Source organism: Oryx dammah, unplaced genomic scaffold, assembly GCF_014754425.2.
Source record: "Oryx dammah isolate SB20612 unplaced genomic scaffold, SCBI_Odam_1.1 HiC_scaffold_1, whole genome shotgun sequence".
NCBI lineage: Eukaryota > Metazoa > Chordata > Mammalia > Artiodactyla > Bovidae > Oryx > Oryx dammah.
In genome coordinates this window covers 74,793,089-74,814,908 of record NW_024070185.1, presented here as the reverse complement: position 1 = coordinate 74,814,908, position 21,820 = coordinate 74,793,089, and the positions used below count along the sequence as shown (strand labels likewise).

General features: G+C 39.8%; 1 protein-coding gene across 1 annotated transcript in view; it reads left to right on the top strand.

Moving 5' to 3' along the window:
• The window catches only part of RASEF (RAS and EF-hand domain containing), a 79,942-nt gene that overhangs the window by 48,955 nt on the left and 9,167 nt on the right, over window positions 1–21,820 (top strand). Inside the window, exons 8-15 of the mRNA XM_040244423.1 lie at window positions 464–548; window positions 1,714–1,802; window positions 11,233–11,467; window positions 11,790–11,927; window positions 12,044–12,191; window positions 13,819–13,900; window positions 15,340–15,454; window positions 19,811–19,930. Of these exons, the coding sequence (XP_040100357.1) occupies window positions 464–548; window positions 1,714–1,802; window positions 11,233–11,467; window positions 11,790–11,927; window positions 12,044–12,191; window positions 13,819–13,900; window positions 15,340–15,454; window positions 19,811–19,930 (1,012 nt within the window). The remainder of the gene's footprint in view (window positions 1–463; window positions 549–1,713; window positions 1,803–11,232; window positions 11,468–11,789; window positions 11,928–12,043; window positions 12,192–13,818; window positions 13,901–15,339; window positions 15,455–19,810; window positions 19,931–21,820) is intronic.

The following is a 21,820-nucleotide window of genomic DNA, read 5'->3' as shown; positions in this document are numbered from 1 at the left end:
AGGTTTTAACTGGTACATAACGTGCCTGGCAGTACAGAACCAGGCCACAAGTAGGAGGAGCCAGGAGAAAGAAGTGTGGCAGAACACCACAGATCTATTCCTCCAGCATGGAGGGAAGAGAGAGTACGTGGGGCGGGCTGGCTTCAGGCCTTTAGGGAACAGAAAGGTCTACACCAAACCTGTCTTAACAGTGGAGCTCCTTGAAGGAGAAGCAGTTTCCACAGCATGACTGACTCACTCCTAAAATGCCTGGAGACCTTTAAAGAGAGTTGACACATTGTTAAGTTGCACTTCTAGTAATGAATTAACATCTCAGTTTAGAAGATTTGAAAGGAAGTGGTAGAAAGTTACAAGAGGTAATAGGTCCATGCTCTGAACATCACAGCCTGAAAAGAAAGTGGTGACATTGATCCCACTAATACTTTCCTTATCTGCTTATGTATTGTATGTATTTACTCTGTAGAACAGCTAACAGGAAACTGCATGACAGTAACGACGGCCTAAGGAGTGCCCTTGAAAACAGCTACAGCAAGTTCAGCAGATCCTTGGTATGCCACAGAATTTTATAACGCATTTTCTTCTTTCTTGTGGTAGAGTATTTTGATTAAAAAATCGTGTATTTTCTTAGCACTTTTAAGAATGAGAAAACAATTTAATATAATAAAAGGAAGCAACATTTTCCCAAATTAAAAAATATGCCACTTCTCTGAATAATGTGTAGATGTTTGCCAACGCTTTGTTCAATGTTCCAGAAAACCAGAGAAAGATATAAAAGGTGTGGCCTGGATCCTGGAAAAGTTTCTAGTATGGTAAGGACTTAAGGGGGCTTCCCAGGTAGTGTTAGTGTAAAGAACCCTTCTACCAATGCACGAGACATAAGAGACATGGGTTTGATCACTGGGTCAGGAAGATCCCATGGAGGAGGAAATTGCAACCCACTCCAGTATTCTTGCCTAGAGAATCCCATGGACAGAGAAGCCTGGTGGGCTACAGTCCATGGGACTGCAAAGAGTTGGACACAACTGAAGCAACTTTGCACACATGCAGGGAATTAAGATGTGCACAGATACCACTAATATAAAAAGTAAGATATAAGAAAAAAAATAATAAAAAGTAAGATGTCTCATGGAGGTACAAATAACTATTTCCCTGTAGAGAGAAGAGAGAGAGTGCTTCTGGCCGAGGAGTTTATTTAGACTCTTTGGTTGTTCTTTGTGATCATGAGATCACCAGAGTGGAGACCTTGGGCTTTTAAACCCTCCTACAGAAACAGGCTAAGGCCCATTTAGAATTTTGAGGACCTTTTCCAAACCAGAAAGCCAGAAAGCCTCTTCCCTGACTTTTGGAGGTCAGCTTCAAGGTTGGGGTTCCAGTGCCACAGCTTTGGGTGTGGATGAGTCAGTCACTAAGTCAAATGATGATTTGAGAAGAGACTAATCCAAAGCTGGTACTGCAGGGTCCTGGCAAATTTGGGAGCCAGGATGCCCCTTGAGGGCTTATATGGCAGAGTTTGGACTTGAGACATGATGAAGAGACAGAGTCCTTTGGGCATTTGTTGCACTTTTTCCCTTGATATCTGTGCTTACATTTTCTCATGTAGGATACCAAACTCTCAATTACATTAGTAAATTAGTGTACTACAGGTTTTTTAAATGTATATAAAATGTTTAAATGGAATGACAAAATGTTACTTCTATATTTTATGTATTACAGCGCATAAATAATATCTCACCAGGGAATACAATTTCTAGAAGCAGTCCTAAATTTAATCTTCATTCTCCTCAACCTCTGGGCTATGACAGGTATGTTAACACTTTTTAACTTTTTGTTTGAATTCTGGATCAAAGTTAAAAGGAAAGTACATTTCCTTAGAGGTGAATTAAAAGAATATATTTGGGGCACTAATTTATATTTTCTACTCTCTGTAAATTTCTGAAACATGAAACACGTAAAGATTAAAGTGTTTTAAAATGTTTCAGAGAGTGATTTCTTTAAGATGTTATCATGACTTGGTTTTACGTATGCTCACCCTTACTTCATCCCTATTATGTCTTATTTCTTAGAAGTGCCCTTTATAAGAGGTGTTTCAGGGAAGCCAGTGGAACTACCATACATGATTTTGTGGTGTATGATGTTAAGATTCTTGGAACAATCTGTAAATGTTTAGCAGCTCAGTATATATTATGCAAGCTATGTTCAAGGAAAGGGAAACTTTTGAAACAAATAGAAATGTAGAGAGTAGATGTTTATGAGTTAATGTACTAAAGGAGTCACAGAAGCTTTCCAGAAGTGAGAATTTAGCTTGTTTTTAATCAAATGAAGTGAAATATTGGCCCTGCTATAACTTGAGATCTAGCAATGAAAACTGAAAGATTATATTTGTGTACACATGTGTGTACATATACAATAAATCCCCTGTATACAAATGAGTTCCATTCCAAGAGCACATTCACAAGTCCAGTTTGTTCATAAGTCTAACAAAGTTTGGCTAGGTACCCAACTAATTCAACCTGCTCTACAATACTATATTGCAATAGGTTTATAATATTTTCACATAAATAATACATAAAAAGCAAACTCAAAAAATAAAGCAAACATTTTTAGTCTTATAGTCCAGTACCTTGAAAAGTACCGTAGTAAGTACAGCAGCTGGCATACAGGGGCTGGCACTGAGTGAGCAGGTAAGAAGAGTTACTGAATGGAGATAGGAGAGGAGGTGGGAGATGGTAGAGCTGAAGAATTGTCAGCAATAGGAGATGGAGGGCAATTTCATTCATGTCTGACGTTGATGAAATTCATGTTCACATCTTTTAAAGTTCACAACTTGAAGGTTCATATGTAGGAGATTTACCATATGTGTCCAGTGTTGCTACTTAGAAGGCTCATTTTGTAGTGTATCAAAGTTTGATGGTAGAAGTGAGTGCATAAACTGTATATCTCTGGCCCTTCATTTCTGATGCCACTTTCATATTTTATGTTCCTTCCCTTTTCATTTGAGAACTTTTGGGCTAAAGAATAATGCACTTAATATCTTGGCAACAGCAAAATGGCCAGATAGCTTTTCCAGAAGGTCTATTTTCAAAGGTTATTGGTGATCACTTTTAATAAGATTTTATGCAAATATCAGAATTTTTTCACTGATTTGTGAAATAAAAAGTTTTAATGGTATCTCTAGGCATCTGGCTTTTCTGTTTTTGAGAAGTAGATGTTACTTTTTAAAATATATGGGTGTGATGCTATTTTTCTTTACTGATGCTTAAGGTCAGTTCTAAGCAAATAAGGGGAAAGCTAGATTACTGAAAATTATTTCAGAAATTTCACCATGATTCATTTTTTAAAATAGTGGACACCATGAATAAGGCTGGTAGTACTAAACAAAGAGCTCCTTAGCAATATGACTAAGGGACAAAGTCATCACATCCCATTGCCTCAAAGTGACAGGAATGCAGCACTTCTGTGCTCATAACCTTGAACAGTCACTAGAGGGCCACCATGATCCAGACTGATGTTCCTTCAGAGGGTAGTTACAGTTTGATATAGGAAGTTAATATTTTATTTTCTTTTTGATGCTAATGTAAAACTTATTAGTCATCAGATCACAAGAGAAAAGAACAAAAGAAGAAGAAAGGGAAAAAATAACTACAAAACAAGATGAAAATAATATTTTAAATGACAATAAGATTGTTTTTGTTTGTTTGTTTAGTTACTAAGTCATGTCCCAGCTCTTTTGCAACCCCATGCTCTGTACCCTGCCAGGCTCTATCATCCATGGGATTTCTGAGGCAAGAATACTGGAATGGCTCGCCATTTCCTTCTCCAGGGGATCTTTCTGACCCAGGAATCGAACCCGTGTCTCCTGCTTGGCAGGAAGATTCTTCACATCGATAATTACTTTAACACAGTATTGACCAGAGACATATATATATGTCTTTTGTTACCCAAACATTACTGACAAGAGACATTTCGACTTTCACTTACATAACAAATCCCCAGCCACAGACATTAGTTTCTGCTAAAATCACCCTGCCAACAATGTAAATGGACTAAATACTTCAACCAAAAGACATAGAGTGACTGAATGGATATAAAAACAAGACCCATATATGTGTAGCCTACAAGAGACTCACTTCAGATCTAGAGACACACACAGATTGAATGTGAAGGGATGGGAAAAGGATTTCCATACATATGAAAATCCAAAGAAAGCTGGAATAGCAATACTTGTATCAGACAAAATAGACTTTAAAATAAAGACTGTTATAAGACAAAAAAGGATACTACATAATGATCAAGGGATGAATCCAAGAAGATATAACAATTGTAAATATATCTAAACCCAACATAGAAGCACCTAAATATATAAGCAAATATTGATGGACAAAAAAGGAAAACTCAGCAGTAACACAATAGTAGTGGGGAGGACTTTAACTTGCATCAATGGACAGATCATTCAGATAGAAAATCAATAGGGAAACATAGGCCTTAAATGACATTAGACCAGATGGACTTAATTGATACAGAGAGACCATTCCATCCAAAAGTAGCAGAATACACATTCTTTCAAGTGTACATGGCACATTTGCCAGGATAGATTACATGTTAGGCCACAAAAGCAGGCCTCAGTAAATTTAAGAAAACTGAAATCATATCAAGCATCTTTCTAACCACACACAATGAAATAAAATCAACTACAAGAAAAAACTGTAAAGAAACACAAACACTTGGGAGACTAAGCAATATGCTGTGAAAGAACCAACGGCTCACTGAGAAAGTCAAAGAGGAAATTTTAAAAATGCCAAGAGGTAAATGAAAACTAAAAAATAATGATCCAAACCTATGGGACACAGCAAAAGCAGTTCTAAGAGGAAAGTTTATACAATATAAGCTTACCTCAGGAAACAAAAATCACAAATAAACAACCTACCCTTACACCGAAAGCAATGAGAAAGAACAAACAAAACCCAAAGTTAGCAGAAGGAAAGAAATCATCAAGATCAGAAATAAATGAAATAGAAACTAAAAGATATAGAAAAGATCAATGGTACTAAAAGCAGATTCTTTGAAAAGACAAAATTGATAAACCTTTAGCCAGATTCATCAAAAAAAAAAGAGAGAGGGTCCAAATCAATAGTCAGAAATGAAAAAAGAAAAGACATAGCCAACACCACAGAAATACAAAGGATTATAAGAGACTACTACAAACAACTATATGCCAATGTGAACAACCTAAAAGATATGGACAAATTCTTAAAAAGGTACAGTCTCCCAAGAATGAACTAGGAAGAAATATAAAATATGAACAGAACAATTACCAGTAATGAAATTGAATTAGTAATTTTAAAACTCCCAACAAACAAAAGTCCAGGACCAGATAGCTTCAGAGGTGAATTCTGCCAAACATTTACAGAAGAATTAGCAATTATCTTTCTCAAATTAGTCCAAAAAATTGCAGAGGAGGGAATACTTCCAAACTCATCCTCTGAGACCACCATCACCCTGATACCGAAACCAGACAAAGGTATCACTAAAAAAGAAAATTACAGGCCAATATCACTGATAAACATAGATGAAAAAAAAATCTTCAACAAAATATTAGCAAACCAAATCCAACAATGCATCATGATCATACATGATCATACATCATGATCAAGTGGAATTTATCCTAGGAATGCAAGGATTTTTCTGTTTCAATGTGATATGCCACATTAACAGGTTGAAGAATGAAAATGATATGATCATCTCAATAGATGAAGAAAAAGCCTTTGACAAAATTCAGCAGCCATTTATGATTTGAAAAATTTTCCAAAAAGCGGGCATAGAGGAAACATACCTCAAAATAATAAAGGCCATATATGATGGACCCACAGCTAATACCATACTCAACATGAAAAACTGAAAGCATTCCTCTAAAATCAGGAACAAGGCAGGGATGCCCACTCTTGCCACTTTTATTCAGCATGATTTTGGAAGTCCTATGCATAGCACTCAGAGAAGAGAAAGAAACAAAAGGAATTCAAATTGAAAAGGAAGAAGTGAAATTCACTGTTAGCAGATGACATGAAACTATACATAGAAAATCCTGAAGATGCTACCAGAAAACTGTTAGGTTCATCATTGAATTTGGTAAAGTTCCAGGATACAAAATTAACTTGTATATTAATTTAATTAATGTAATTTATATATTACAAATTTGTAACATTATAATAATATATACAAATTTGTATATTAGGTAATTTGTATATTATATTTGTAATTTATATATTAATTTTGTATCAATTTAACAGAAATCTGTTACATTTTTATACACTAACAATGAACTATCACAAATTGAGATATTTTCACTTATCATCTCATCAAAAAGAATAAGAATACCTAGGAATAAACATACATAAGGAAGTAAAGGACTTGTCTAGGAAAACTATAAGACAGGGATCCCCAACCCCAGTCTGTAGCCTGTTAGGAACCAGGCTGCACAAAAGGAGGTGAGTGGCAGGGGAGCAAGTGAAGCTTCATCTGTATTTATAGCCACTCCCCATCACTCACATTACTGCCTGAGCTCTGCCTCCTGTCAGATCAGCAGCGGCATTAGATTCTCATAGGAGTGTGAACCCTAACCCTAAAGTCAAGGCAGAAATATCCTGAGGTTGCCGCAAAATAGAAATAAAGTGCACAATAAATGTAATGTGCTTGAATCATCCTTAAACCATATCTCCCACCCTGGTCCATGGAAAATTTGCCTTCCAATGAAACCAGTCCCTGGTACCAAAAGGTTGGGGACTACTGCTATAAGACACCAATGAAGGAAATTGAGGATGACACAAATAGATGGAAACATATACTGTGTTCTTGGATTGGAAGAATGAAATTTGTTAAAATGACCAGTGCAATCTACAGTCAATGCAATCCCTAACAGTGTAATCCTTAACAAAATACCGAAGGCACTTTTCACAGAACTAGAAAAAATAATTTTAAAATTTGTGTGGAAATACAGGGCACCCTGAATAGCCAATATCATCTTGAAAAAGAATATCAGAGCTGGAGGAATCATACTCACAGACTTCAGACTATGCTACAAAGCTATAGTCATCAAAACAGACACATATATAGATCAGTGGAATAAGATAGAGAATCCAAAAATAAATCCATGCACTTACAGTCAATAAATCTATTACAAGGAGGCAAGAATATACAATGAGGAAAACACAGTATCTTCAGTAGCTGTCCTGGGAAAACCAGATAGCTTTATGTAAAAGAATGAAATTAGAACATTCTCTAACACTATATATACAAGCTGGAATCAAGATTGCCGGGAGAAATATCAATAACCTCAGATATGCAGATGACACCACCCTTATGGCAGAAAGTGAAGAGGAGCTAAAAAGCCTCTTGATGAAAGTGAAAGAGGAGAGTGAAAAAGTTGGCTTAAAGCTCAACATTCAGAGAACGAAGATCATGGCATCCAGTCCCATCACTTCATGGGAAATAGATGGGGAAACAGTAGAAACAGTGTCAGACTTTATTTTGGGGGGCTCCAAAATCACTGCAGATGGTGACTGCAGCCATGAAATTAAAAGATGCTTACTCCTTGGAAGAAAAGTTATGACCAACCTAGATAGCATATTCAAAAGCAGAGACATTACTTTGCCGACTAAGGTCCGTCTAGTCAAGGCTATGGTTTTTCCTCTGGTCATGTATGGATGTGAGAGTTGGACTGTGAAGAAGGCTGAGCGCCGAAGAATTGATGCTTTTGAACTGTGGTGTTAGAGAAGACTCTTGAGAGTCCCTTGGACTGCAAGGAGATCCAACCAGTCCATTCTGAAGGAGATCAACCCTGGGATTTCTTTGGAAGGAATGATGCTAAAGCTGAAACTCCAGTACTTTGTCCACCTCATGTGAAGAGTTGACTCATTGGAAAAGACTCTGATGCTGGGAGGGATTGGGGGCAGGAGGAGAAGGGGACGACAGAGGATGAGATGGCTGGATGGCATCAGTGACTCGATGGATGTGAGTCTGAGTGAACTCCAGGAGATAGTGATGGACAGGGAGGCCTGGCATGCTGCGATTCATGGGGTCGCAAAGAGTCGGACACGACTGAGCAACTGAACTGAACTGAACTGATATACAAAAATAAACTCAAAATGGATTAAAGACCTAAGTGTAAGATCAGGTACCATAAAACTCATAGAGGAAAATGTAAGCAGAACACTCTGATATAAACCATAGAATAGTTTTTGGATCTGTCTCCTAAAACAAAGGAAATAAAAGCAAAAACAAACAAATGGGACCTAATTAAGCTTACAAGCTATTACACAGCAAAGGAAACTCTCAGAAAATCAAAGACAACCCTCTCAGTGGCAGAAAATATTTGGAAATGATATAACCGATGAGGAGTTAATATCCAAGATACATAAACAATTCATACAACTTAACATCAAAAAAGCAAACAACCAAATTTAAAAATTGGCAGAACTGAATAGACATTTTTCTAAAGAGGATGCTAGTGGCCAATAGGCATATGAGAAGATGCTCAACATCACTAATTATCAGGTAAATTCAAATCAAAACCACAATAAGATATCACCTCACACCTGTCAGAATGGGTATCATCAAAAAGAACACAAATAACAGATGATATGACCCAGCAATTCCATGTCTGGGTATGTATCTGGAAAAAATAAAAACCATTGTAAAAGATACATGCAGCCCAGTGTTCATAGTAGCATTACAATAGCCACAATATGTAAGCAACCTAAGTGTCCATCAGCAGATGAATGGATTAAAAGGATGTAGTGTTAAAGGATAAAAGGATAAAGGATTAAAAGGATACAACTCATCCATTAAAAAAAAGGAATGAAATTTTTGCCATGTGTAGCAACATGGATAGACTCAGAGGACGTTATGCTAAGTGAAATAAATCATACAGAAAAAGACAAATACTGTATGATTTCTCTTATATGTGGAATCTAAAAAAATGCAACAAACTAGTTGCATAACAAAAAAGAAGCGGGCTTACAGATATAGAGAACCAACCAATAGCCACTAGTGGGGAGAGGAGGAAGGAGCAATAAAGGGGTAGGGTAGTAAAAGGTACAAACTATTAGGCATAAAAAAGCTATAAGGATATATTATACAGCACAGGGGATATAACCAATACGTTATAATAACTATAAATGGAGTATATAACTTGTAGAAGTTGTGAATCACTATATTCTGTGCCTATAATTTATATAATATACATCAACTATATTTCAATTAAAATTTTTTAATCAAAAGCATCTTGTAAATTTAATTTTATTTATTGCTTTTGTGTCCTTATTGGATTTTAAGTAGTATATTTGTTTTAGTTTTGTGTTTTTTCTAAGAACTCTAAAATATATAATAACTCGTGTTATATTTTTACATATTTCATTGTAATGAAAATATTCTTCAGGCAGAAAGACTAGTTTACTTTTGAAGGGGTATATATATAAGTTGAGTTTGAGAAAGTCTGCTGCTGCTGCTAAGTCACTTCAGTCGTGTCCACCTCTGTGCGACCCCATAGACGGCAGCCCACCCGGCCCCCCGGTCCCTGGGATTCTCCAGGCAAGAACACTGGAGTGGGTTACCATTTCCTTCTCCGATGCATGAAAGTGAAAAGTGAAAGTGAAGTCACTCAGTTGTGTCTGACTCGTAGTAACCCCATAGACTGCAGCCTACCAGGCTCCTCCGTCCATGGGATTTTCCAAGCAAGAGTACTGGAGTGGGTTGCCGTTGCCTTCTCTGGAGAAAGTCTGATCTATACCTATATTTTTAATTTAGATTCTATATAAAGGTGTCTTTTCAATCAGGATTTTTTTCTCTGTCATTCCCAATCAGAAATACAAATAGGTTTTAAAAAAATGTTCTGACTAATCATAACATGGGGCTGATTTTTATATATTTTTATATATTTCATTATATTATAATGGAATGGTTTCTTTAGGTTTCTTACAGCTTGACCTAAAATCAGTGTCAGAAGGAGAGTTTCATAAAAGATGAGACAAATAAAAAAAATGTACACACATTTAGCTAAGCAGATTGAGACATAGTATGAAATTCCTGTCCCAGGAGAAAGACTTTATAATTGAGCAACATATTTACAGAAAGTTAGGTGATTAAATTACCTTTTTAGTTAATTTTAAACATTTGCTAATAGTACCAAAATATTTTTGACTTCTCAGGTTTACATGGCATATATTTCCATAAAGATTACCCTTTCTTGTCTAAGAATATTCATTTGAGAATATTTCTCATATTTTATATGATAATATTTCTCATATCTGGAGATCTATGTTTCCTTCCCATTTCCTCTTTCTGATGATATCATATCAAGTGGCTAGTATGGTTCCCGATGTGTAGTAGGGACTAAATAAGTTGTTACTCTTGTTTTCTTTCAGTATAAACTTAGATACTTATGGGAATCAAATGGAAAAGCAAAATAAAATGAGAAAATGAACATTTATAAAATATTGGCGTTTCCCAAGTAGAAAGATCCATAGAAGTCAGGATTTCTAGTTTTTCTATGGTGCACCTTCTTAGGAAACCCCTCCCATCAGAGTCTTTCCAGACATGTCAGTATTTAGTGGCAGAAAACTCATCTCATATGCAAACCATTCCAGGGTCATACATTTCTAATTGCCTGTCATTTTTCACCATGTTGATTAGAGATGTGACTCCCAGAAAAGTTTGTCAGTTGGCCTTTAGTGTCAGCTCTTCCAAGTATTTGAGGAGAGAAGAAACAATTACAACTTAAGCCAAGTGCACTGAATCATTTCTCAGACTGGAGGGTTTTAAGTCTCAAGTCACAATAGAGATATTATCCAGAAATGAACACACTGTTCAGAATATGGTCCGATCACATGAGAATAAAAATGTTCCCATGTTCTGTATACGTTTTTTGTTAACACAACTTGAGATTGCATTTATATCCTGGACATTCTGATTCTTTTTGTATAAGGAAGGTGATTTTTTTAAATGACTTCATTTATTAAATGTTTGACTTGACTTAAATGTCTTTATCTTAATCGATTGTTGCATAGAATGAACTGTTTCTTTGAGTTTTTTATTTCCCCTGATGCTTAATTATGGAATACATTACAGCTCTTGGTAAGAACAAAAATATTGGTCTTGATTGCATTGCTGTCTGATTCCATTGCTGTGTCATCTTGAGAATCACTAGCCCTCAGGCATAGTAGTCCTCTCCTTTATTACCAGATCATCCCGCTATTCCTACATGGATGAGGACTGTGACTCGCTGGCCCTCTGTGATCCCATGCAGAGGATGAATTGTGATGTTGACAGCCTGCCCGAGAGCTGCTTCGACAGTGGCTTGTCTACCCTGCGAGATTCCAATGAGTATGACTCGGAGGTGGAATACAAGCACCAGAGGGGATTCCAGAAGTCGCACGGCATGCAAGAGAGCTTTGGGGGTGATGCTTCAGACACGGACGTAAGCCCTGAAGTCACTGCTTCAAGTCCTAGGCCTGCTCTCCTTTCTTCCACAGAAATACATATCCCACCCTGTTTGAGCTTTATCTGTCATAGGCATTGTTTTAAAGGTTGTACATGTGAAACATAGTTGGGAGAACATTTTCCTCTACCAAGTTAGGGAACAAGGAAAATAGATTTCCTTTTGTGGCCACTCTGTTCCCTAACAGCATTGACTGTTGATTCAGCAGCATATTTTCCTTCTCTTTATTTCACAATGTACATGTGTAATGAAAGACTTTCTTTGTTTTTTAATGACCGACTTAAAAAAAAAAACAAAACAGGTTCCTGATATAAGGGATGAAGAGACATATGGCTCAGAAGGCGTGGCTTCCATCCTGAACTGGAATCCCCCGGGATCTGCTAGTGAAGGCAGTATCATTAGCTCCTCAAGAAAGCCCATCTCTGCACTTTCACCACAGGTACGTGGTTTCAGAGACACTTCTCTTCATGAACACTCTTCATGTTCACATCATATAACTTACTAGGAAGAAAGCAGGCACTGCCTTTGTCACCCACTGCGGCTTCCTTCCCCTAGACAGACATGGTGGATGAAAGCCATAAATCTTCCAGCTCGCAGAAGGCTTACAAGATTGTGCTGGCCGGGGACGCTGCAGTGGGGAAGTCGAGTTTCCTCATGAGACTTTGCAAGAATGAATTTCGAGGAAACACAAGTGCTACCCTGGGTATGGTTCTTTTTCAGAGGATAATGGGAAAATGACCTTCTTTAGGTTGATTCTATTTTCTTTAGGTATTACATTCACAGACCCACAGATCTCTCTCTTTTCCCTCTGTATAATACATATGTACATATGTGTGTCAGTGCTCACATGTCCTTCTCTACAGAATAGTCCTCTGCTTTGGCCAAGGCCTAAATTTTGGAAAGGAAGACTAACAAGGGACTGAGGTATCTGCTTACCCAGTGAGATCAACCAAACCAATTTTAACGCCAGAGATGATGGATTCATTTATTCAGCAAGCACTTCTGGAGTCCTACTGTGAGCCATGTACTGTTACAGGCACTGCTTAGTCGCTCAAGTGGATCCGACTCTTTGAGACTCCATGGACTACAGCTGCCTGGCTCCTCTGTTCATGGGGATTCTCCAGGCAAGAGAATCCTGGAGTGGGTTGCCATGCCCTCCTCCAGGGGATCTTCCCAACCCAGGTCTCCTGCATTGCAACCAGATTCTTCACCGACTGAGCCACCAGGGAAGCCCCACAGGCATCACAGATACTCAGGAAACAAAGCCAGCTAGATCCCAGCCCACCAAGAGGGAAACGGACGAGAAACACATTTTAAAAACAAGGTTTGGGAGAAGCGCCCTTTGGCACAGGGTGCCCAGGGAAAGCCTTTCTGATCAGGAGCCACTTGATGTTGATGAAGTGATCTTCCCGATGGCCAGTTGGTCATCATGGTCAGAATTATAGCCAAGTGTATGTTCCCTCCCCTCCCTCACAATGGAACACGTGAATAATACCTCTCAGAACAAGGAAAAGTAGTCTCCTCATTTCCACATTTGCATAATAATCAGTAAAAAGAAGTTGCAGATATGCAAATTATCATATATTATTATTATTTATCTGGGCTTCCCTGGTGGCTCAGACGGTAAAGCGTCTGTCTGCAATGCAGGAGACCCAGGTTCAGTCCCTGGGTTGGGAAGATCCCCTGGAGAAGGAAATGGCAGCCCACTCTAGTATCCTTGCCTGGAAAATCCCATGGACGGTGGAGCCTGGTAGACTACCGTCCATGGGGTCACAAAGAACTCTTATTTTGATAACCAGAAACCCTAAAACATATTGGTTACCCTCTTCACAATGGATGCCTTTGTAAATTTATGGTACTGTTATAACCCTTCAAGATAACAAAGCTGAAAGTTCACTTCAATTTGAGTCATAAAAAGCCTAAAATATTTGGTTCAGTTGCTAGAGCACCTGGCATATATACTCACCATATACATGTACTTATATACATATGCAGACACACATGGATATACCTGCATATATATATAGGCATATTTGTGTGCATGCACACATATAAAACTGAGTCCATCTAATTACATGAACACAGAACATAGATTTTCCTTTTGTCCACAGATTGAATCCTTCCCCAAGCCAGCCAACCTGTGATATGCATGTGTGGTCTGGCTTATAATTACTATGTGAACATCACTTTCATTGAAGGCCAGGTTCTTTCCTCTGTCTCGCTGAACTTCACCTTATTGGCTTTTGTCTCTTCTAAAGAGGGCTTGAAAAGTAAAATCCAATGGAATTATTTACATCGTGTTCTCCATGTTCTCTTACATTCTTTTTCAGGAGTTGATTTTCAAATGAAAATGCTGATCGTAGATGGAGAACGGACAGTACTGCAGCTGTGGGATACAGCTGGCCAGGAGAGGCGAGTGCTTTCCCCAGAGCTTTGAATTCTGCTGGGGTTTGCATGGACAAGCCTTGTAGGACATTCGGTGTCTTTTGTGCTCATGATAATATAGTTCTGATATAGTGTTAGAACTTTAAAAATGCTTGCTTTTTTCCGCATCCTTTCCTTCTTCACTCTTCCATCGTCAGTCATGTGAGCCCCTCTAAGCTCCCTTTGAACTGGTGACCCGTTGGGGAAAAGAGAGTGCCCTTTCCTAGTGAGAGAATGTCAGTGAGGCAGCACTCCTGAAAGTGGCAACAGTGTGAGCAGCTGGGGAGCTGGGGCACCAGAGAAGATGGAGAAGAGGACCTGTCAGCTCCTCTGTTCAAGGGCAGAGACACAGACAGAGCTGCATATGGCGACTCCCTCTCTTCCTTTCATTGCCAATGGACAGAAGTGTGAAGCATAGGTCTTAATCTTATCTCTTTGGCAACAGACTGAATCTGGTTGTGCAGCAAAAAAGTTTGGGGGTACCTGCCAACCTCTGTAACGGAGCACCACTTAGAGCATTCAGATGCAACAGTGAACAGACACACACAAATACCTGCCCACACAGAGCTCATATTTTCTAGCAGCATTTAAAAAACGTGTGGTTGACAGGGCCCTATTTAAGATCTTGCAAAATATTATACTTGGTTGAGTTAGGACATATAGATTGAGGTGTGCTCTTCCCCTGGGAAGCCCCCCACACCCCATGTGTGGACCCTGTGGTGTTCCACATGGTTGGGTCTCCTTCCAGCCACCCACAGTACTCCCTACCCACCACCCAAAAAGTAGTTTTGCTTGGATGTGCCCCTCCTTCCATATTTCTCTGTGTCCCACACCCGGGTTCCAGTAGCTTGTTGCTGGGGCTGACAATTTTAGAAGTTATGCTCTCAACCTTGTCCTGACTATGCACTGGGCTTTGTAGACTTTCTTGAGATTGTTTGGTGGAGAAAATGATTGACTTTTGTAAATCACTAGGGCAAATTCTTCTCCCGTTACCTTTTACTAGGTCATTCTAGGCCTCTGGGATGACCATTTCACAGAATTACGTTGCCTCTAGATTCCTCTCAATTGGGCTTGGTTTTTCTTTTTAGTATTTTTATTTATTTATTTATTTGCTACATCGGGTTTTAGTTGTCATGCAGGATCTTCCGTTGCAGCACACAGACCCTCTAGTTGTGGCACAAGGGGTTAGCAGTTTTGCTTAGGCTTAGTTACTCTGAGGCATGTGGGATCTTAGTTCCCTGAATAGGAACCGAAGCTGCGCCCCCTACATTGCAAAGCAGATTCTTAACCACTGGACCAGCAGGGAAGTCCCAAGACTTGCTTTAAAGATGAGGGGTGGGGGGAAAGTGAGCATAAAAGAAATGAAGAATGAGGCAACACCAAACTGACTGACTGATTAGAATTGTTACCCTCATGCTTTTCTCCAGATTCAGAAGCATTGCCAAGTCTTACTTCAGAAGAGCAGATGGTGTTTTGCTGCTTTATGATGTTACGTGTGAGAAAAGCTTTCTTAATGTACGAGAATGGGTAGATATGATTGAGGTAAGAAATCAAAACACGCAACAAAAAAATAACATGGGAGAGTTATAGGCTTGATTGCAGGAAATGCTGTTTCTCCTTTGTAAAAATGAACTCAGAAACCATTGATCTAGGCTCTCAGAAAGAACTGGATGTGGGAGGCAGGGTTCCTAATAGTACTTAGCAGCACTGGTCTCCTCCTTAGTAGCGGGCCAGTTCCCACAGAACCAAGGACACTAATAAAGTGAGCTTCTGAGTGGTGGTGGGAGAGGGGGAAGTCCTGGGTTTTAATATGATCAGAACCCAACTGGCAGCAAGTAAAAATCCAGACAACCCAAGGAAAAGCAGTTCTCACAAACAAGAGGGTGATGGAGCTGGGTGTGTAGTGTGACTGGAGGTATAATAGGGGCTTGCTTCCATGTGTGCTAGATGTATAGGCGAAAGCATACCAACACGTGTGCTAGAAGTATAGGTGAAATACCATCACCACCTGGCACCACCCGGTCCAGATTCTATAGGAACCGTGTTCTCAGCTTTCTTCTGATAGAGATTTGGGTCTTTACATACCCAACGTACTACTAACACACTAGTTGGCATTTTAAACGTGTGGTTACTATCTATGCTTTCTTTTGCTCAAATGAGATGGTGTCTTTCATCTGAGGAGCTTTCATATCCTTTGTTTCATAATCAATAATTTTTTAAAGTAGGAAACTATTTTGACCACAGTTAATGTTCTGCCAACATTATTAATCACCATAAAACTACAGTTCAAGCCATGATTCAGCATAGTCTCTTGGGGGAAAAAAAAAAACTAGTGGCTAATACAATTTTTCAAGTATGTCTGTGATCTATCATTTTTAACAGGCATTAAGTGCAGTGGTGGCTGAACAGAGAACTGATTGCTGTCTGATCTCAAGTTAGCCTCTAGATTCTTTAGTTGGGCCTGTTTCATACCCTGTAAAATACCAAAATGTTCTCTTTCTAACTAAAGATGTAAGAAATGACTGACTGAAAAATGGCAATAAGACTCAATGATAAACATGCATTTTGCTCAACTGAAAAATCATGACGGAAAATTATATATACATCAAAAGCATGTTGACATTTATGTAGCATTTTTATTTCACAAAATTTTCTACATGTTATATTCACCTCTGTAACGTATCTGAGAAAGGAAGTAAATGTCATGTTGTCCTCACTTTTTATGAGAAACCCGAGGCATAGAAAGTACATGACTGGCTTGTAGTCATTTGGAGGTTGGAGTGGAAGGGAGAATTAGACCTGCTGATTCAACACTGGTTGTTCTTTTGATGAAGCTCCAGAATGAGCAGCAGGCTAAGAAAAACTCCTCCAATATCAAGAAAGGATCGCCAAGGTAGTTAGTGCCTAGAGGAGAGGCATCTACTCAAGGGGACAGAGGAAGCTCTGGGGAGACCAACGAGAGAAGAATGGATAATCCCAACTAACTCACACACAGATATTTAAGATCTATAGCAAAACTGTTTATTGTTGAAACTTTTGGACTTGATCTCCCTTTGAAGACTTTGGATTATACTCAAGACAAGGAGGCACAGAAGGCAGGGTCAGCCATAGGGTTGAAAAAGCCCCGTGTGACGTTACCGCCCATGCCAGGTACCCTACTGCAAAATTTGCTAGGTAAGTAAGCACCTACTTGCCGTAAGTGATTCATTTAGCTAGTGGTGTTACCGTTCATAGGGTCGGAAAAGGGAGAAAATTGTATTCAAGATGAAATACTGAATTTGTTACTGGAGAAAAAAGTGAGACGCCACTTGGCATTTGACTTTGGCTTATCTCAGTGAGTCTTCACCATGGTTCACCTTTTCTCATTTGGGGAAATTCTGTTGGGACAGTTGATATGGCCACTATAATATGGGTCAAAACTAACAGTGAGACAGTTCAGATGCGTGAAAGGATTGGGAAGCAGTGGAGTGGCAGTGGTGAATGGATCCTCTGAATTAATAATTAACATATTTCACTTGAAAACCACTAGGTTAGAAAATCTTAAAATTATGGCCATTTACCTGTTATTAATAGTTTGTTGATTGGATATTTGGGTAAAAGTTGAATGGAGACACTTGAGACATGAGATCTCTTTCCAGCTTCTACACATTGAAAAATATCTTGGGCATCCTTGTTTTGTGCATGTATTGGCAGTATATCCATTAAAAAAAAAAAAAAACAAAAGGCCCTACCCTTTGGAGCTTGTATTCTAGTTCAGTGCAATTCAGTCGCTCAGTCATGTCCGACTCTTTGTGACTCCATGAATCGCAGCACGCCAGGCCTCCCTGTCAATCACCAACTCCTGGAGTTCACTCAGACTCACGTCCATTGAGTCAGTGATGCCATCCAGCTATCTCATCCTCTGTTGTCCCCTTCTCCTCCTGCCCCCAATCCCTCCCAGCATCAGAGTCTTTGCCAATGAGTCAACTCTTCACATGAGATGGCCAAAGTACTGGAGTTTCAGCTTTAGCATCATTCCTTCCAAAGAAATCCCAGGGCTGATCTCCTTCAGAATGGACTGGTTGGATCTCCTTGCAGTCCAAGGGACTCTCAAGAGTCTTCTCCAACACCATAGTTCAAAAGCACCAATTCTTCCGCGCTCAGCTTTCTTCACAGTCCAACACTCACATCCATACATGACTACTGGAAAAACCATAGCCTTGACTAGACGGACCTTAGTCGGCAAAGTAATGTCTCTGCTTTTGAATATGCTATCTAGGTTGGTCATAACTTTTCTTCCAAGGAGTAAGCGTCTTTTAATTTCATGGCTGCAGTCACCATCTGCAGTGATTTTGGAGCCCCCAAAAATAAAGTCTGACGCTGTTTCCACTGTTTCCCCATCTATTTCCCATGAAGTGATGGGACCGGATGCCATGATCTTCGTTCTCTGAATGTTGAGCTTTAAGCCAACTTTTTCACTGTCCTATTTCACTTTCATCAAGAGGCTTTTTAGTTCCTCTTCACTTTCTCCCATAAGGGTGGTGTCATCTGCATATCTGAGGTTATTGAAAAGGCAACCAACATAAATAAATAAAATGAATGATAGGAAGTGCTAGATGTAGAAACAAAACAAGGCCAGGATAAACGGCCTTATGGTGAGGCAGAGTGCTGCAGGTGGTGCAGTCAGGCTGGTCAGACCAGGAGATCATATTTGAGTTAAGACTTGAAGGAGGTGCCATTACTTACCCATGTGGCTTTGAGAAGTCTTGGCTGGCTTAAGTGAACATTTGATTAATGGCTTCCATATGATCCCAAGCAGTTCCCCACAGAATGCAATTACTTAACACATTAATGGATGGGGTGTCTAGTCTGGAGGAGGGCTTTTCATTTCCTTCTCCCCTTTGCTTTTACTTCACTCTGATGCATTCCATTGGAGGAAAATGGTCAGAAGAGGAAGGAAGTATAATTTTAGTTTCAAGGCTCATTTTTGATGCTGTATCAGATGTGGCACCAAAGTGGATGAGCACCCGGCTGTGTTTAGGCGCCGCAAAGAATCATTTCCCCACGGGTCAGTCACCACTGCTGCTTTGCTTGTATAGGAGCCAAAAGGCTGTTTCTCTAGTCACATAGTCTTCAGTTCTCATCATAGCCTGCTGAGGGGGGCTTACTGACCCCTTCATTTCAGACAGGGAAATGGAGTCAGAAACAGGAAGAGACTTGCTGGACTTCACACAGTCACAGCCGGTGAGCAGCCAGGTGGTGGGAGGGGTGGAATCCCAAACTTACTTCTGCCTCTCACATCTTCCAGTCAGCCAGCTCCTCTGTGAAGGCCACGACATGTGCACATGCTAATTGGGGAGCATTATCCTGAGAAACTGGTACTTTGAATGATTGCTCATCAACTCCTCACAAGAAATATGTTGATCTTTAGGGCCTTTGTATTTTGCTTTTGTCATAAGCCAGATAGCAGTGAGTGTGGAACTTTCGGACTCCTTTTTTGTCCCCTCATAGCTGAGGGAATATTTGTGTGTTTTGTACCTGGGGTAATGAACCCGGCTTGTTATCACCTCTGTTTGGAGTGAAAATTATAGCAAATTATGTGAGCACTACAGCTAAATGTAACTCTAGGTGACGCATCTTGAGTTTGTATCGGTTTCTGTAGTGGCAAGGATGATGGAGTCATTTGGACCTCGGCCCTCACCCTTACAACATCTTATTTAACCTCTCTGAATTTCAGTGTTCTGGTCTGGAAATGGGGAAAAGTCTGTCTCCTTTTAGGGATATTTTGGAGTTTAAAGATATTGTCTGTACACCATGTGGCATACAAGGGGCACTCAGAATGGTAGCTGTTGCTGTCATTATCCTCCTAACTTGTCCAGTGTTTCATGTATGCACCGTTTTTTCTTTTCTTCATGGTAGGATGCAGCCCATGAGAGCATTCCTATCATGTTGGTGGGAAACAAGGCTGATCTTCGTGATGCTGCTGAAGCAGAGGGACAAAAATGTGTCCCAGGGTACTTTGGAGAAAAACTGGCCATGGTAAGAGTAAGAGTGGGCCCAAACTAGAAGAGGTCTTTCACTTTTCTCTACATGTGCTGAAAAGGGTGTTTGACAAACCTCCACTCTGTCTGATGAGCCTTCTGTCCTTACGCAGACAGAATTCCCAGTGCCCCCTGTCCACCCCATGAATGTCAATAATTAACAACAAGAATTAAATCCCCTGTGGGGGTAAAACAATCATGTGACCATTTTCCCCACTGAGTATCAGTGATAAAGAGGAGGCAAAATTCTCCTGTCTTCTTCCTCACTCTTCCCCAGTTCCTGGAATCCTCCTCTAGTCCTGGGATCCAGGTGAAGGAATAAGCATGGGTGTCCTGTTTGGAAAAGTTGACTTTGGTTCCCCAGGGTCACTGTGCCAAGGAGCAGCAGATGATGCAGTGTGTCACCTGGGTGACAGGGTGAAGAGAATTGGTAGACATGTTCTTTTGTCTAAGATTTGTACTCAGTTGGAATAGTATACAGTTATTCTTGGTTATGCATTTGTATAAGGAATGAGCTTCATTTCTGTTCAGATTACTGTTGTGGGCAGTGCTTATTCTCTCATCACTGGCATTGTGTCAGAATGCTTCGTGGCCCTCTTATGACTTGTTTTACCGGAACAAGGAATCAGATGGCCCTTGGGTCACATAAGTTCTTACCATAACAGTCTCATTTGACATAGCTATTATTGTTGTCTGTCATCATCAATGAAAAGACTGCTCTATAACATAAACAAGTGATCTTTAAAAACAAGTTTCAATTTCCCTATTTTAAGTTGGAATTGTTTCTTATTTTAAATGGTATAACTGTGAGCCAAATATGATAAACATTAAAACTAGGCAATGAAATACAGACAAGATCCATTCAACACATATTTAATTGTATTTACCAAGTGAAAAGTATTTTATTGTGAGCTGAGCAAAGGGTAGAGAGCAAAAGAGACCATCCTTGCCCTCACATAGTTTACTGTCTAGGGGAGACAGACATTAAACCTATGTAATCCACTCATCCCCCTAGAGAGCCATCACTCCTGGCTGCATGCCAACTTTATTCCTTCTCCAGAATTTCTTAGAGATTCCCCAAGGTTTGCTTACTTATTATGCATCTCATGTCTGCCACCCTCCTGCATCCTCAAAGGCCATCTCTATTTCATCCAATAACATCCTGACTATGAAATTCAGCAGCAGCACTACCCATTTGTCCTAGAAATAAGATTCATTTGGGGAATTGTTCTAGCATTTCTGTGGATGGAGGGGGTCATGAGTAAAAGTGTCCCAGTAATCTTTCCCCATTGTTCGGTTGTTCCTTTCTCCCTGCTCCAGAGTATCCATCACATCCTTTCCCAGTCCCACACAGGAACCAGGTAAACGACACCTGGCCCCACAGCACACACAGTCCTCCTTTCCTAAAGGAGTTGTTTCCAGCTTGTTAGACAAAGACACACTTCATCAACTACAATTGTGGCAAGTGCTGTGCTGGAAAAATACATGTCAAGAGGTTTTGTAATAGGAATTCCTCATGCTGACTTTTTCAGAGTTAGGAAACACTTAATCTCAACTTCAAGGAAGGATTACCTAAAAATCGAAAAGGTAGGTAAAAGTCAGCCTGGTGAAGGGAGTCTCTAAGGATATAGGATAACCTAGGTAGTGGTAACAACAGGTGCAAAGGTCCTGGAAATGAACGCTCAGTTGTGTCCGACTCTTTGCGACCCCATGGACTGTACAGTCCATGGAATTCTCCGGACCAGAATACTGGAGTGGGTAGCCTTCCCTTCTCCAGGGGATCTTCCCGACCCAGGGAGCAAACCCAGGTGTCCCACATTGCAGTCAGATTCTTTACCCACTGAGCCACAAGGGAAGCCTGCAAAGGTCCTGAGGTGGGAGAAAATGT